General features: G+C 45.7%; 1 protein-coding gene across 1 annotated transcript in view; it reads right to left on the reverse strand.

The window, feature by feature from the left end:
* Positions 1-44: 44 nt before the first annotated feature.
* Positions 45-18518, reverse strand: part of HELZ2 (helicase with zinc finger 2) — a 58911-nt gene continuing 40437 nt past the window's right edge. Inside the window, exons 23-32 of the mRNA XM_078859717.1 lie at positions 13208-13354; positions 12829-12970; positions 11739-11894; positions 10012-10143; positions 9579-9774; positions 5607-5741; positions 5143-5373; positions 4478-4634; positions 2896-3063; positions 45-1230 (exon numbers count right to left, since the gene is read on the reverse strand). Of these exons, the coding sequence (XP_078715843.1) occupies positions 1118-1230; positions 2896-3063; positions 4478-4634; positions 5143-5373; positions 5607-5741; positions 9579-9774; positions 10012-10143; positions 11739-11894; positions 12829-12970; positions 13208-13354 (1577 nt within the window). The 3' untranslated portion in view covers positions 45-1117. The remainder of the gene's footprint in view (positions 1231-2895; positions 3064-4477; positions 4635-5142; positions 5374-5606; positions 5742-9578; positions 9775-10011; positions 10144-11738; positions 11895-12828; positions 12971-13207; positions 13355-18518) is intronic.

Raw genomic sequence — 18518 nt, forward strand, 5'->3', positions numbered from 1 at the left:
AAGGCATGTTTCAATGTTTATGTAACTGATATGTGCAGGGCTACTCGGAATGTTGCGATTTGTTCCCAAGGAGCAAATTGCTAATATGTACTATATGTGTATGGAACAGAAAATCGTATAGACACTCATAAAAACATTCAAACGGCTATGGTATAAACATTTTAATCACTAGACCAATAAACAAAGTGCTACCTGACGAATACATGTAATTTGAAAAACTATGAATAACTGTATACCTAATAAAACGCGATTTTACAAATATCAAAATAATTGTTTAATCCTGCAGATTTTAGAGGAATTAAATCTTGCAGTATAATTGGCACTGATTTTATATCATAATTGCACTAGCGATATGCTATATAACTTGCTTGTATTATTAGTATTATTAGTTTATGTCACTTGATGGCTATTATCAAATTTGTAAAGCTCCATATTAAATCCATAGATCTGGTGAACTAACAAACAACTGTGTTTATAGCAGCCGGTTACCCTTGTATGGCTTTTAAATCGACCAATACATCAAGGGAAGTTCCTGTTATACACTCTCCTCTTATCTCTTCTGCCCTTTATATGTTCCCTGAATTGATCCATAGATCATATTGTTATCTGTGCGAATGTCTGCACATGGCAACGAAAAGTCTATACATGATAGCCCTGGCGTGAGGAGGCCATCATCGAGTAGTGGATTAACAAAGATCTATAAATAACTATTTATTACTTTAAATAGGAAATATATATATATTTAGAGGATATCAAAAACATAATTAGGAAGCACAGTGTATGTTTTGTTGCAAACATGATTAGGATTTTTGATGAAATCAATTATAATTGAATTTAGGATCACTGCAAGTTGAGGTTTTTTTACGTACTTTAAAATAATATGTATGGAAATGCAAACACACTAAGAAAGTTGTTTCATTTGGAAAAATGAAGTGCAGTATACATATTATACCTACTGGTTAGGTAAGTTGCTAATGTTTTTCTGCTCGTTCAGTTATTCATAGTTTAAATCGAATAAAATATACATTCAATCTTGATTTGTAATGTCCACATGTTTTTGGGATTAATGTTTAAAAAAAAAGTATAATTCCATTATGGGAATCAACGTGTGGCCCTGTTATCTAGCTGAGCTCACAATGATTTGATTGGCATTACCAACGCAACTCTTTTTTTGGTAACTTTCAATGAGCTCCTTCCACAAATCGCTGCGCATCAACAGATCTTGATTTCCTGGAAAAGAAAAGCAAGCATCGGATGGAACCGTTATCCAGTGCTGCTATGTTTATTTTTAGATTAGATAAAGTTCCAGCCCTGCAATACCTTGTTCATGCCAGTGCTAGCAAAAGCCCTCCACGAGGGGGATCTTTATAAAACCCCTCTGGAGGGTATTTGGCCTACTCATTTACCCTGGCGAGTTGTCCTGGAAAAGGTGGCGAGTATCAACAATTTACCTCATCACATGCGATCTGCCTATTGACTAACTCCGGCTTACCTATTTAACGTCAACTCGTAACGCGCCCAGTATTCACTCACTCTCTAAGAGAACGACTCGGGAGGCGTGAGGAACCACAGACAAGTGGGAAGGCAGCCACGCGGTGAGTCGCCTACAATTGCCAAAGCTCTTTGGGTTCTCTATGTATTAAGGTGTTATCAGCCAATTATTGAGTGCGAGAGGAAAGAGGAGCACCCTGAGAAAGCCCACACAGATGAAGGGGAAACAAGATCCCATGGTGAACTGCCTTCTGGGAAGCCAGGGAATAGTACCTAGATGCCCACGGGAAGGGAGTTTCGCAACATTTGCCTCGACAGTGCTGGATTACAGGAGTGCTTCACCGCTGTGGCATTTCTACTGCTCGGTAGATAATATGGGGCGGGGGGGGGTGAACCTGACTGGCCACCCAACTAGTAACCTCTGGATTGCAACGGCAGCATTTTACTCTTAGGTAAATGCTACTGAATTATGCATGTCTTTGGTCATGTGCAGTTTCACCTGTATTCCGCATAGAATAGATGCACAAAGTGGATTGTACATATCCACTTTGTATCCATAACCTCAGGACGAGGGCGTCACTACACCATATGGGACATGGGGGTGACTTTACCTTCACGGGAGTATGGGTTGATAGTTGTAGAGAATGCAGGGGCTAGGGGTCCTACTCTGAGTCTGGGTCCCTGCCGGCTAGCTCCGGTCTCTCGTGTCGGATCGTGGACTCTGCCGACTCCACCGACCGGAGAGAGAAGCACCTCTACGGCTACCACCGGCTTCTCCCCAGACTCCCTATTCGATCCCTCTCTCTACCCCTGGTTCCCTCTTCACCCTGCTTACTTTACCCGTTTTCACAGTGACCCCGCTTACGTCACGGGGTATCCCTTAAGTACCCTAGGAGACGTGACGTCATCGTACTGAATGGCACACCTGACGTCACGTCCCCATTTTACTCTACAAATGCAAGGGCCAAGTGGGAATATAGTAATGGATTTTGCTGCCCTCTGCTGCCCATCTCTGAGCTCCGCAGCAGCCTATGACAACCCCTTTGTGGATGGTGGTACCCATCCAAGCACTCTCGAGGCTCAACCCGCTTAACTTCCGAGACCTCACGAGATCGGGTGCTTGGCACATGATTTGGTCATAGGCCAAGGATGTTACACTTATTAATAAGCTCAAGACCTTAATTTTACTTTAACAGTGCTTTGCTATCGAGACTGGTCCATGCTGTACAAATGTGGAATTTCTGCCACTGAATTAGGACTGCCAATGGAAATGAATCCCATTAAATTTTGGAAAATATATACTTGGACTTTCACTTATTAACTTAAGAAGATCCCCCATGATTATGTTATAGTGCACTTTAAGCAGAATGCTTACAATCTTGTGTATGTAAGGAAACATTTTACCTATAATGCAGAGCCCTTCCTTTGCTCGGGTTAATGCCACGTTGACTTGGTTTTCGTCGGTGATGAATCCCAGCCTCCTCATTTGCCAGCCCCTTGATGGATTGGCTTGTAATTCGTCGAGAGAACAAGAACGAACCGTTGATAGTAGAACGTAGCGCCATTCACTTCCTGCGATATGGACAACAATAGTGGATGTACAAAGATCATTTTCTAGCATTTGGCATAAACACAAATCTCTGCAAGTAAAGCATTCAGCTATAGTACACACACTAGACGACACCATACATTTTGCTTATATTTCTCACGCAGACCGAATAAACTCGTGTTTATTCAACACTGCATGACCGACTGTATAACCCAGAACTAACTGTGAATACACCGGCAGAAACCTCTCTAGGACCGTTGGAGCTGCTCCATCTGCCATCTCCAAATTTGCTCCATACTTGCTGCCTTCCCGGCTATAATTGACAGTATTGTGAAGTCACTTCTCTCATAGCTGCCCCCTCCCTCTTCTTCCAGTGGGCATGTGCGCCCTCTGTGTTATTCGAACAGGATATGCCATGGACATTTCCACGTGTTCTTCCCTGGAACACCTGGTCACCTCAATGTGGCTGGCAGGGAGGTGCTGTCAAGAGGTATACACTACGGTTTCTGAGCACAAGCACATAGGCCCAAAACATCGAGCAGCCAGCGATAAACAGTGCTCTTGAAATTGTAACAGCTAAAGAGTGAATACTTTTCTTGAATTGAGCAAGGTTATACGAATTTTGGAAAAGAGATGATGGTAGGGAATTCCAAAGTTGAGCAGTGTGTGAAAGTGCAGAAAGAAGTGTTTGACCTGCAGTGAGACTTGAATATTGTGATGGTTTTCTATTATGGTATTTTGGAGTATACCTATGTTTAGATAGGACCTCTGTAACCCCCAATATTACTTGTTGAAAATTGGGTGACCATTCAGTCTGGGATATACGTGTTGTTTGGCACAATGTCTCAGGTTTTTCTTCATTTGCTAGGAGCTTTTCAAGGAATAATTCAGTTCTTGGTACAATATTATGCCTTTAAGGTAAGAGGTGATCCTCTTTTGTGAAGGCACATGGATTCCTGGTATGAAATTAAGGATTTACCAACACTAGATGTGTTTTCGGCTCATTAAATGAGGGTGATGGCCACATCTTCGGCTCTTTTTTGTGGTCGTTTACTTGCTAGATATTTGCAGGGCAGTGAACGCTGGTTCACCGTACATGGAAACTTCAGAAGAGGCTTCATTTGGAGAGTGCTGATTTGATTATACCTCTAGTTTTCTGCCTTTTTAAAATAAAGAATGCCAGTTGTGGTATAAGTAAAAGTTTATTCAATATATTTATGTCATGTGTGATAGATACCAAGACAAATCTATGGTGGCATCAGTGTTGGTAAAAGAATTTTAAGGGCGGTGTATGTCAAACTAAAGTTTTAATATATTGCAGGTATCGATACATATATGCACTGTGCTAATGTAGTGCGTGTAACAGGAAAACATCCATAATACATCCATAATACATGAAAACAATTATACATTACAAAACAGAGGACATGTGCTTACCCTGGCTCTTCGTAATGGTGGTTGCAGTAACTTTCTTGATGTGTTTTTTTTCCAGAGCTTTTTGAATTTCATTCGCTTGTGCATTGTATGGCGTCAAGATTGCAATGTCCTTCTCTGCAATGGAGCCTTTTTTGACCAATTCACTTACGAGACGCACCTGTAGAGAATACAAAGGGGATCTTTCAAAAAGCCATTTGCTGAAGACAATTAGCACATTATGCCGTAGAAGGCTATTCCAGGATTATAGTTTAACATTTCCAAGTCAATCACCCTCACCAATTTGGAAATAATGAGTACTGCTAATGTAACATATACTGTTAAACACAAAAAATACAATAATCTATGTATTTACACTGCAGTGTTATATGCAAAGGTGCATCCTTACGAGCGCTTGCTGATGCTACTGCTGGCAGAGGGGGGTGGACTCTGTGAATGGGACCTCGAGAGAGGCCATTGAAAGGCTATTTGGCCAACCCTTTCATGTTGTCTCAATGTCTTGGAAGAGGTGGGATTTACCCACACTTTACCACACCACACGCAACCTTCCCAATCGGCTGTGGTGCTAAGCAAGTGGCTTAAACTGCCGCACCGGGGAAAATCTAGACGGCGAACGTTGCACCAGATTGGAATATTAGACCATGCTTGGTGTATACTTCTCTGCTCACCACTTGTTCAACCTCCACTTTGTTGGCCTTGGAGTTCTCGCTGCCTTCTTCTGTAGACACCACCAGTGTCACTTCTATTCCAACAACATGACCAAACAGGGTTGGGCAGCTGGGTTTATCAGCATATCCTAGGATGCTATTAGGTCGTCCATAAACCTCCTCTGCAGTTTTAAGAGTTGTTTTGGTGTCACTGTAGAACTGCTTTGCTGGAAATTCACAGATATCTGGATGCTATAAATCGAAGAAACAGGTACGAGTCATTCATGTTTCAAACTGTCTGAATATGTATATACAACACTGGTAATATCACTTAAAAAGAGGGGGAAAAAATACAGTTTCATTTAACCATGTAACCTTAACACGAAGATATGTTTTAATTACAGCTATATAGTGTTAGTGAAAACAAAGTATACATGTCCATAGCCTGGTCTTTCTATACCAGAATGGACATGTCTAGGACTGACCATGCGATACTGTGTGTCGAGCATAATGGCCCGTTTTGCGTAGCGCTCAAACATAGACGTTTCCATTCCCAGTCTGGCTGCCGTCTGGTTTAGCACAAAGGGGCGAAGTTGCTTGTGGTCTCCCAGCAGGACAACCTAAAAGGAATGCAGATACGAGAGTCAACAAAAAAGGTATCTTTGCAAAAATAGCTCTTGCATTTGGGTACATTGATGTGTTAATATCACACCCCTGTGATATTAACAAGTGAATACAATGCTGGATGAGGGCCTCCCCAAACCATGCACGTCATGGGGGTTATTGGACCATACTTCACCACTCTGGTCACTTAAAGTTGAAGGCTGAAAGCAATAGATGGGGGATAATGTTGTATCCTAAGCCTTCTTCCATCATTGATATATATAATGAATGAAAACACACTAAAGCGCAGCAAACTGCAAAACACCAGGTGTTGTAGTAATGAACGGGAGGAGGGCTAGGATCAGAATTGCAACCTTGCTTCAAGGAAAGATAAGGGCAGAGACAGTGGGAGAGTCAGCCAGACATGGTTAAGGCAGGGGGCCCAACCATCTATGACCTCAGCGCATGGGCGAATAATGGGGCAGTGTCGACTCGAAGGCAATGGAAGGAAGCAGAGGCGCCTTTGTCTGGATCACGGCCACAGAAGGCCGGGGGTCATCACTGATTGTGTGTTAGGGATTTCGAGCTAATTGGAACACGTGCACACAGGGAGGAGAAATACACCTTGTTCTCCTGCAGCTGAGGGAGCAAAAAAAAAAGGCCAAGGAATTAAATTATTAAATAAGTGGGTCAGCTCAAGGCTGTGTACACACGTGAGGGGGCCTTGTCCTGAAATTAATCACACTCCCAGAGCAGAAGGTTGGATGACCACAGTGAGACGAATAAGAGTGTTGTGCATCTCTCAAGGATGCGGGCTCAGCTGAACAGCGAGGCTGCGGGGGTCACCAGAAGTTCGTGTTCGCCTAGTTAAGTCAAAAAGCTCAATTATTCTGTATTGCTATTAAAGTCACGTTAAAATCGGAATTTAACAACAGGGTAGGCTAAAGTTATTGATATGAAATGTTATTTCCATGCCTTAATACTTTATATACAACTCGACCCGAAGCATAACGGGATGAATCACCACCAGGTCGAATATAAAATACATAATAAAAGAGCGATGTTAAACCCAGGGTCGGAGAGAAGGGAGATCCCGGCCGTCTTTGTATCCCCGCAGCGCGGGATAGGAGTGTATACGCTCGGGGAAACACCTCCACTTGAGTCAAGCACCACGATGGGAAATGACAGACCTTAGGTTACATACAGAATCATAACTGTGAAATGGTAAGGGACAAATGTTAAAACTTTTAATCATTTCTTTGTGCGTCAGCGAGGGTCGGAGGGAGTGTGCCCCTCCCTCCAGGTGGTGCAACACGGACAAAGGTGCCTATGAGACGATTTGTAACGTCTGTGTTTTGGTTCATGAAGAAGGCCAAACAAGAGATAATATCGCACCCAGACAGAGAGACGACCTCGAGGCAATTTGTAACACTTGACTGTTTGCTCGTGGATTTTATGGAGGGAATATGACAACGGAATATACCGTGGGTGAGGCACACAAGGACATACGGACGTACGGACACACACATGAACACACCTACCTACGGACAGATCCTGACACAGTAAATCAAAAGAAAACCCCGCCTTGTGGGCAGGGTCTAAAGGGATTTTTCGGCATAAAAGAAAGGACCCTGAGCATTGGAAACCAGTTCGACCAGGAGGGTCGACTCATCAGCCGAGCTCGACCGGGAGGGTCGGCTCAGGAGCTCGACCGAGCGGGTCGGCTCAGGAGCGAGCTGCGACCAGCGGGTCGGCTCGACTCATCTTCAGCTCGACCGGGAGGGTCGACTCAGGAGCGAGCTGCGACCAGCGGGTCGGCTCGACTCTTCAGCTCGTCTGGGACTCAGCCGAGTTCGATCGGCTCTCGGGGCTTGACTCAAGCGGCTCCCCATCTCCTCTGCAGGCGGGCAAGACCCGCTTGACAGCTCAACTCGGCCTGCGTGGGTCAATCTCTGCCGAGTCGGAGGTCTCTGCTGCAGCTGACAATCGCGGTTTGGCGACGAGGCGACGACCCAACACTGCACGCTGCGAGCGAGCTGTGGGCGCCACCTACCGACCGGGTTCCGAACTACGACAGCGTATCAACAGGCATCCAAACCAATTCAACACGGCGACAGGAGAGCGACTGATACGTATGACGCGCACCGCCCCCTCACCACACGACCACCAGGCGTCTGTTTGACATAAAGAACCGACTCCGAACACTGACTATTCAAGACAACTCTTACCACTCAAACACACTCGAACCCATAAGCCATCCGTGGCTGTGAAGGCACCACAACGAGACCGAGTGATGGCCATCCGTCGTTTATAAGAGTGTTCGTAATTTTTATCTTTAATATTTAGTGGGCTGTACTCTTAATCGCATAAATTCCCAACAGATCCATCAATACGAATTGATTCTTGGCACCTCCTTCCGCCGAGCCACGCTCACGTGGGGAGTGGTGGCCCACCAGATCCTTATCAGGTGATCTGGTCCCCAATTAGTAAACTTGATAAGATAACGATCTTCGAAAAAGGAGCACCGTCGCAGGCCCTTACTCCGAGCCATTCTGTTGTCAGATAACCTGCCGATGTATCTGTTGAGATTGGTGCCTTTAAGAATAATAACTGTTTTTGATTGTGTTTTTCATCACCGTATAATCTTTCAAGTATCTTTCAGTCATAATCGCCGCACGTACTCGCATCCTATCAATAAGGAGTACGGTACTGCGTGAACAATATTGAGTAATCATTCATTAACGTTAAGGTTTTTCTTAGCATAGTATTTGCATGTTTTAACGACTCTCTCTCACTAACAACCATCGCGTTATGCGGGATACATGTGCCGTTGTCAAAGTGAAATCAGACAATCATTGATGATACTGTATTGATGCCGTGTTGACGTTCCGGGATTGAGAGTTCGCATACTATATCATAGTTGAGGTTGAATTAGTAATAAATTGATTAATACAGAAGTGGTTGTGTGATTCTTTCCTGAAATCTATGCATAAGATCTGCTTCTGCGTTGAGATCTGAACTTGGTGACCTTAATAAACACACTAATACATACTCAGTAAATGTTAAAGCGATAACGGGGTGAACCGGGGACCTAAAAATAAGCGAGAATGAGACGAACCTAGACAACGATGCCGAGTTAATCTAAGTTAATCTTGCATACTTACACCACACCTGCATAACTGCATACGATTAATTGCCTTATTCCGATCGATAACCCACCCTCGTCACCGAGGCGGGGTCTGGTTATCATAACGACTTGCATTATCATAATTACACCCACTCGCATAATTACTACGAGTACCTCTCGAATTGGCATAATTAAATGTGCATAATTACATAAATTAACATATTTCCGGATAATTACACGTTTGGCCAAATTTCAATTGATTATTATTATTTTCACTGAATATTCATAACCCACATATACAACATAATAATTTCACCCACGCACGCATACAACACATCAAAATTTTCATACCCAACATATACAACAATGAGAAGTATAGTACAACAAGACATCTTTCTACGTAGCCCCTCTCTGATTTACTTGGTCATTAATGAGTCAAAAGACTACATTGAATTGGTCAAACATCCTAATGCAAGACCCCTAACAAGTATTTCTTTCCACACCTCCGATTATCACGGTTGGCTAAGTACGTTGCGAAAGAAGTTCAACATACAGTAGATATCTACACTCGGCAAGGTTTTCCGGGATACATGAAGCACATCAATATTCATTATTATTATTATTAAGACATGCAATCGCATAAACAAATACAAATAAAATGCACATTAGCCGATGTGCCCAGATTGACTGACGAAGCCTTTGTGTCGTTTACGGTGCGCTGACAAACCTGAGCGATATCTTTGTAGCTGGTGAGAGGGATGAGGCATTCCGGCTCCGTGCACATGCCACACTCGTCTACGAGGCACACGCGAGGATCCAGGTTCTCGAGGAGAATGCTCGTCGCGGCGGTCGAGCACGTGGTTATAACGACGTCGCTCTTCTTCAGCTCAATTACCTTTGCTTCTTTTATGAGTTTTTTATATCTACATGGTACAGGACAAAGGTACACGCACGTGAGAGACTCACGAACAACGTTCACTGAAAAAAAAAGCAATAACTGGAAAATGTTGAGGGATTTTGACTGAAAATGTCGCATGCAACGTTCATTTAAGTATTATAACTTGTGGACTCCCATAAATCAAAGCTACTACGTTCGAAACCTTTTGAATCACCATTAAGGGCATCAAGTCACATGTAATATGTACAGATAAACATCTTACTCTATAATTTCTTCAGGTGTAAGGTCTTTTACTTCTTCCGTTTGTCCATCAGTTTGTCCATCAGGATCATCAAATTCATCCAATTCTGCCACACTTGGGTGGGAATCTTCACAGTTCTTGGATTGCATTGATCTGAATTGAGGATAAGAAAGTAATTGTATTAGATGCTGAAACACGGTTGGTAGATTAGGCAGTGAGCAAAGATAAACAAATATATATTTTTAATCTACTTAAGCAACGTTTGTGATTTCAGTCCACTTTGTAGCTTCTGGAATGTTGGTGTTTTGGTGTTTTGCAGCTGAATTCGAGAGTGTTCATGCATCTACTTTGTCCATCTGCAACAGGGCATAATAACGCTCGTAAAGGTGAATAAAATGTGCTCTGTCATAAGGGACTTAGCCTATGGAAAACCAGCAAAATTAATAAAGGGTGGCCAAAACATGGTGACGAAAACCAGCGCTTGATGGATTCGCTTTTCTTGCCATGATGTGTGTGCCTCCTTTCCCCCTCCACTCCAAATGATGTCATGTGTGGCGTCATTGTACAATACATACCATAATAATCACAAGCATCGATGTTTTTATCTTGTTACTTGTATTGTTACTTTCATTGTCTGTATATTTTAATGAAAACCAACAGAGCAGTGTGCCAAAACGAGACCGTTTTTAATCAAGTATAAAAAACCCGTTTTAGATCAGAAACGTGGACATTAAGAAATATCATGGAGCAAAAGCTGAAAAGTGTGAAAAGAATGGAGAGGGGAGTAGATATAATTACACAAAGACAGAAGATGAAACACATGGTTTGGAGAAAAAAAATGCTAATTTGCGACAAAAAGGATTATTCAGAAGAGTGAGTTTTGTCCAGGACACATCGCTAGAAGGGACGATTGCCAATGGTAGAGACTGGAAATGGAGTAACAGCCTGAGAGGATGATCACCGTGGAAGTGGATATCTGTGAAAAAGAGCTTTATAGCCGATTGGATTCAAGCAGTATAAATAAAGATTCTGATTCAATGCGATTAGTTGGTGTGCAGGAATGAGATATAATGTTGCATCATGAAACCATAAAGGATGGTGATGACAGGAAGGCCTTCATCCAGTGCTAGATGGATCATCATGATGATGAGTGTTAAATATGTTGTGACATCGTGTACAAGAATGGTACACGTTGGGAAAATGTGAGACACTGCAACTGTTTTAGTTTCCCATAATATTTAATTCAATCCCATAACTTGTGCTCTTTCCCAGTTGCACCAAAATAAAACTCATTCCTCTGCTGCAATAGAGTATTTAAAGTTACCAGATGTTTAGACAACAAATTAGAAACATATGTTCCGAAACATGTAAAGTATATGTGGCACATTAGGAATGGATCACTCTTTTAATTATGTCCTTGTGCAGCAAGGGAGTAAAGTGTGGTTCTGTGAAAGTCCTGATGTGCTGTGCAGTGCATCAATGCATGTGTGTACAGCAGCATGTGATGACTGAGTCGGGCCTGTAGGTGGCTGGCAGGGTTATTGAATGACCGCGCGGATACACCAGCCACATGGTTAATGGCGACTCGGAAGAAATGCTGTTGTAACACGTGCTGTTGCATTTTACAGAGTAACGGTGCTGTTCTTCACAAGATTGCTATTAACCACAATAAATAAATGTGCTTGCCCTCGATTTGGAGCACCTGCCCACGTCCTTCATTTCGAGTGTGCAACATATAAGAGCCTTACTGTTCAATAGCTTCAAGTTTTTCCTTTTCAGCCCTTTCGCGTCTTTCTTTTTCTTCTTTCTTAATTTTCAAAATCTTAATCCTGTCATCATATTTACGTATATTTTGTGCATTCGGGTTGGTATCCTCCCTGATTTTGTAGTGCAACGTGATGGATCTGAAATGGAGAGCATAACATTTCTTAAAGAGCAGTTGAAGGCTTGAGTAGAGAGATATTTACATACGGAATACGCAGATATAGGAGGCCTTAGTCTAGTACAATATATTTGGAATTTAGAATCCATTGTGTTGCTTTTGATACCAAATATTCAATTGAAATACATGAATTGTTCAGTGTGCTACCTGGGTTGTGCACACCTCAATTATAAATCTATCTACTATTTTTTTTTTAATGCTGCCATATTAATCTATAGAAGTACTCCGATTCGTGACACCAATTTGTATCAAAATTGAAAATATGTTTTCCCCTTTTTTTTGGCAAACAAACCAGGTGTTAAGATGTTAAAACACCAAACTAAAACCTTTTACAAGGAATCATGTCTGCATTAACCACAATACAAACAAAAAACATACTCTGATAGTATATGCATTGTCTTTGAAACTGATTGGTCCACACCAGAGACAGCTTTCTTTCGGGCCTCTGGTCTAACACTGTTTGAGACTAGGCTCGAAAGAAAGCTGTATCTGGTGTGAACCAATTCGTTTCAAAGACAATGCATATATTATCAGAGTATGTTTTTGTTTGCATTCTGACCACAAGTATTGTGGTTAATGCACATATGATTCTTTGTAAAAGGTTTCATTTTGGTGTTTTAACATCTCAACACCTGTTTTGTTGCCAGAAAAAAGGGGAAAACCTATTCTCATATTTTGGTACTGGCAAAGGAGGTCCCATGTTGTATCAGAATTCCTGAAATGGTTTGATTTGAATGAGTCTGGCAGATATACCCTCGCATTTTTCGTGAGAATATTGGGTGATATGTTAACATGGGTGGAATCATATTTTATGATTAAACTTTAAATATAGTATCATATATTATCTGTCAGCAGGTGCGTTGATAAAAACACGTGATGCACTTGATGTAATGTACTTGATAGTCAGGTTGACTCTTGGTACTTTCTTGCTCCTTAGAAACATCACATCAGTTTCCCCTGGAATTGGGAATTCTTCTTCCTCTGTCTGTTGACCATACACTCTTAGAGGCTTTAAGTCTTCAATTTTCACCAAATGCCCTGGAATAGTCGACATGACCTCCATTACAATTTTTCTGTTAATAATGTCAGTTGCATTTCTTAATGAAATGCAACGTATGTTTCAATTAATCACACAAAATCTCGCACAATATATATTTTAACGAAATGTGTGTCACTTTTGGCCAACATTCTAGTTTATGCTAAATTATGATATCAATGGTTCATAGTGTAGATTTCGTTTTCTGAGAAATACAATCCTTGGTACTGATAACCCACCTGCTACTACATCCACAGATTTGTTTGAAGGTCCACAATAAAGGCTGCAGATATGCTTGGCATCAGCTTGCAAGTTCTCTCGCAGTGTTTTGATGACTTCATGGAACCATTTGACCAAGTGGATTCCCACAACGGTTTTTCCAGTGCCTGTTGGTCCAAGGAGAACATTAATTAGGAAGCCAAAAAGGCATCTATGCTCAAAGGAGTATTTGGGACAGTGCTCATATTTGTTAGACAATACAAAATACACAAAAACTACGTGTCCAACGATCAACGAATTCATCCCATTCAAACGAATTCTCATGCTTCCAATGCATGTGAAGTATTGGAAAATGACGGCAGGAAACTCCTTGACGGGAACACACTTCTTTTATTAAATCTTGACTTGTAACGATACAACGCGTGGCCTCTCTTCTTCACAATGCGGTCACCATACAACGGTACAACTCGTGACCTCTTCTCTCCGCCCTACGCTTCTCTTGACTCTCTTAGATTCTGTGCTGCTGGCTCTCTGTGCCTCGTGTAGACTCCGCGCCTCGGCTACACTCTTCTCTCGTCTCGTGTAGACTCTGCGCCTCTGCTACACTCTCCACTCGCCTCGTGTAGACTTGGCATCTCTCTCTGGCTACACCGTATGCATACTCGGCTCGTGTAGACCTTTCTCTCTCTCTGGCTACACCGTATGCATACTCGGCTCGTGTAGACCTTTCTCTCTCTCTGGCTACACACTATACATTACTCAGCTCGTGTAGACCGTTCTCTCTCTCTGGCTACACACTATACATTACTCAGCTCGTGTAGACCGTTCTCTCTCTCTGGCTACACACTATACATTACTCAGCTCGTGTAGACCGTTCTCTCTCTCCGGCTACACACCTATACCTTACTCTCCTCTACTCTCCATTACTCTCCTTTACTCTCCTCTCCGGGCTCTATCTCTGCACCTTCGTCTTCATTCTTAGATGGTTCCACTTCTGCCCCCCTACTCCTCTGTGCATCACCTTATATATCTCTCCTTCCCGGGAGCCGGAGCGGATGCGGACCTCAACGTCGGCACCGCTCCTCAGTTACCCAATCACCACGCGCTATCTCTACGATCCGTTTCCGCCCAGCGCGTGTTTCCACTCCCCGACCAATCACACCGCGCTGCCACCCGATCACTCCCTCTCAGCGCGTCACCGGCACACAGCCAATCAGCAGCACTACCCCCACCCGCGCACTGACGCCTGCTCCTCCCCGTCAGCGCGCGTCACCACACACACACCCGTACATACGCGCTGGCACACGACGTATACACCCAGCGCGTATCACCACTACATCACCCCCTCCCACATAGCTCGCAGCCGGCCCGGCTGCTAACAACAACCAACCGCAACGATAAGACGACAACCAACAAAAAAACCCCGTAACCCCCCCAGTGTGCCCCGTAACATAACAACAACAACAACAACAAGAATAACTATGTACAGATTGACAATGAACACGAAAAGTCAACAATAACACGATACAAGCAAATTCCAAAAAACGAACGCGCCCCACGTCCCTGCGACTACACGCAGTGACGAGGCGCTCCAACTGCCCCGACTCCTCACGAGGCAGGTCATGCAAAGTAGCACGACCTGGCGCGAGTCCGTCTGGCTGGTCCGTCGTATGGGGCGGGACACTGACGACCGTCCGGCGGTTCCGGCTGCTCCAGACGGCGCGGAACGGGCCTGAAAGGGCCGGCCCTGCCGCGGAGATCCGGCCGCCGGTGATCGGCAGCTGTCAGTTCCGAGACACCTGGGAGCAGATCAGGCGAAAATACGTGTGGATCAGGCAGAGACATTTCCCCCTCTGGGTCGCCGGTCACGTCACACGCCCGGCCATCACGACACAAGGGGAGGCCATATGGAGGCGAGAACGGTTTCAGTCGGGAGGGGTGAACGTACCAACGGCGCTTTCCCCACTTTATCTGAACGCACTGGGGCCGTGCAACGCGCACGACCTCCACGGGTCCCCTCCACGGTCTCAACAATTTAGGCGACGTAGCCAAGGGTGCCTGAGGGCAATGCAGCCAGGCCCTGTCACCTGGTTTCCATTCGTGCATGGACACCTTCCGTGCCCGCAACCGTTCATTAGCAATTTGGCGAGCCCGCGAATTAAGCCGTGCGGCCTCCCTCGCCTCTGTCAGCTTGTGAATATTAAACTTAATATGTTCTGCCAAATTAGAATTAGTTCGTGGAGCGGACAGGCCAAGTTGTGTTTCCATTGGCGGGTCAGCTTCCCGACCGTACATCAAATAGAATGGGGAAAACCCCGTAGCTGCATGGGGGGCCATCCTATACGCGGCAAGGACTCCCGGGACCTGCAGGTCCCAATCTACATGTGCCTCGCACACCTGCTGGCACAGCATGGAAGTCAAAGTTTTGTGGAGTCTCTCCACCATCCCGTCTGTCTGCGGGTGGTACGGGGAGGTGCGCACCTTCTTAGTACCCAACAGATCGCACACCTCTTGCAACAATTTACTCGAAAATTTTTTACCTTGGTCGGTCAGCAGGCGTTCGGGAGCCCCCTTGTCCAGGACACAGCCCTGGACGAAGGCATCCGTCACAGCCGCTGCCGACTGGTTAGCGAGAGGCCACGCCATAGGCCATCGGGTAAAGTATTCGACCCCCACTAACAAATATTTATTCCCTCTCGGCGTGACTGGGAAGGGCCCCAAAATATCGAGTGCAACGAGCTCGTTGGTACGCGAGACCTGAATAGATTGCAGCGGTGGATTAGCTGCCACGGGCGGTGGTTTACGCCTGGCGCACTCAACGCACCCCTTCAGAATATTTACCACATCACTTCCCATTCCCGGCCAGTAATAGTCACGCTGAAGCAGGGCAAGCGTCTTGTTAACTCCCAAGTGCAAGAGGCGTTCGTGTGCCGCCAAGACAACCCTCCCCCTCACAGCGGAAGGCACCACGAGTGCGTTCCGCCGGGACAAACTGTCCCATCTCAATAACATGCCCTGCTCAAGTACATAGGAGCCGGTACGCTCCTGGTCCCCCTCGGGACCCCCAACCTTGCGGCGCAATGCTAGCAGCGAGCTGTCCGCCATCTGGAGGCGGCCCCATTCGCTGAGCGACAACGAGAGCAGCGAGTCCCGACCCTGAGAGGCAGTGGAATCATCCACGATCGGTGCGCCCGCTGTCGCAGCCAGTGCCCCCATCTCCTCCGCAAGCGTCGGTTTACAGCGCGCCGATCCCGACAAACACGCGCATTCATCACAAGGCAACAACCGCGACAAGCAATCGGCATTTGTGTGTCGCAACCCCTTACGGTACGTAGTCGTAAACTGATAGTCCTGGAGGACTTCCAACCAACGCGACAACTGGCCCGAGGGCTGGGCGACCCTCAATGAATACTGTAGCGCCGCGTGGTCCGTTCGGACCGTAAAGTGACGACCATAGAGATATGGCCTAAACTGCTGCACAAAAAAGACAATGGCAAGCAGCTCGCGACGGGTGACGCAGTAGCGCTGCTCCGCCGGAGACAACACCCTACTACCGTAGGCGACAACTCTTTCGACACCCCCAACGACTTGGGATAGCACCCCCCCAATGCCCGTGTTGCTAGCATCCGTGTCCAGCAAAAAGGGACTGGCAAAATCGGGATAACACAAGGGTGGGGCACCCACCAAGGCGTCCCGGAGGGAGCGAAACGCGGCCTCCTCCTCCGGTCCCCATTTGAACTTCACTCCCTTCGCCGTTAGAGCGTGCAAGGGTTTTGCAATAGTGGCGAAGTGCTCAACGAACCGCCGATAATAAGAAGCAAACCTGATGAAACTACGCACGTCGGAAACGGACGTAGGTGTCGGCCACGAACCGACACAATCCGTCTTCGCGGGATCGGTGGAGATCCCCGAAGAATCGACAATGTGACCCAAGTATCTAACCGACCTACGAAGGAGGTGACATTTGGCCGGTTTAAATTTCAACTTAGCCGATCGCATTCGCAAGAACACCCCTCTCAATCGCTGGAAGTGTTCTTCAAACGTTTTACTGAAAACAATGACATCGTCCATATAAATCAAGCATGTATCCCACTGCAAGCCCGACAAAACCAGCTCCATAAGTCGCTGAAACGTCGCTGGAGAGGAGTGAAGTCCCATGGGTAACCGGTTAAACTGGAACAGCCCCCCTGGAGTCCGAAATGCTGTCTTAGGTTTCGACTCTTCGTCGAGCGGCAACTGCCAAAACCCCGATAACAAATCAAGAGTCGAAAAATATCGCGCACCAGACAATGCATCGAGGGACTCATCCATCCTGGGGAGCGGATACGCGTCAGCCACAGAGATCTTATTCAGGCGACGGAAATCAACGCAGAATCGCAGGGACCCGTCCTGCTTCTTAACCAGCACAATAGGCGCTCCCCACGGGCTAGAGGAGGGCGAAATAATATCGGCTTCTAGCATTTCGTTAACAGCCGACTGAACATGTTCCTTCTCCACGGGACTCAGTCGGAAGGGATTTAGCTTGACCGGCGCCGCATCGCCCGTTTCAATGTGATGGTGCAACAAATCCGTGCACCCAATGTCATACTTATGTTTACTGAATACATCAGAGAATTCAATGAGCAACTCGCGCAGCGCACCCAACTGCGCCGCCGACAAATCGTCCGAGGCGGCGCATAGCGAATGGACCCACTCAAGGTCTTCCCTTGGCTCAACGTTCCGCGCGGGGCTCGAGCCCACCTGCGCAACCAACCCATCATCCACAGGGACCCGCGCCGCGTGAGCCAGCACGGTGCCCTGCGGAATGACAGCTGGTCGCGACCCCGCGTTCAAAACCATCACAAACGGATCCCTGTCAGCCCGCACCAAAGTGTGAGCCACCGATAAATCAAGACCCCCGACAGCCTTGTTAGAAGGACCCAAAAGCATACTTTGTCCCGAAGCCTCCCTCACCCATGGTTTCCGCAACCGGAGGGGAATCAACATCTGTGAACCCGGGGGCACTTGCACGGTCTGCGTCGCCACTGCTTGTATCGTAGCGCACGCCGTCCGAATGTCAGTAGGGCCCGTCAAAAATGAAATCCGGCGACCCGATGGCAGTTCAATGCATCGTTGATCGATAAAAATTTTAATAGGCATTTTAGCCAAAAAATCAGTGCCCAAAAGACACGGAACTGCCAAAGAAGACGAAACGAAAACGGGTCCCGACAATTTGATATCTCCAATGCAAATGGACGCCCTAACCTGACCGATAATGCCCAACGATCCCCCATTAGCGGCGTAAAATGGCACATCCACTGGAAGCAGCGGACGACATTGGACTGGAAGAAT

Source organism: Lampetra fluviatilis, chromosome 9 (genome assembly GCF_964198595.1).
Source record: "Lampetra fluviatilis chromosome 9, kcLamFluv1.1, whole genome shotgun sequence".
NCBI lineage: Eukaryota > Metazoa > Chordata > Hyperoartia > Petromyzontiformes > Petromyzontidae > Lampetra > Lampetra fluviatilis.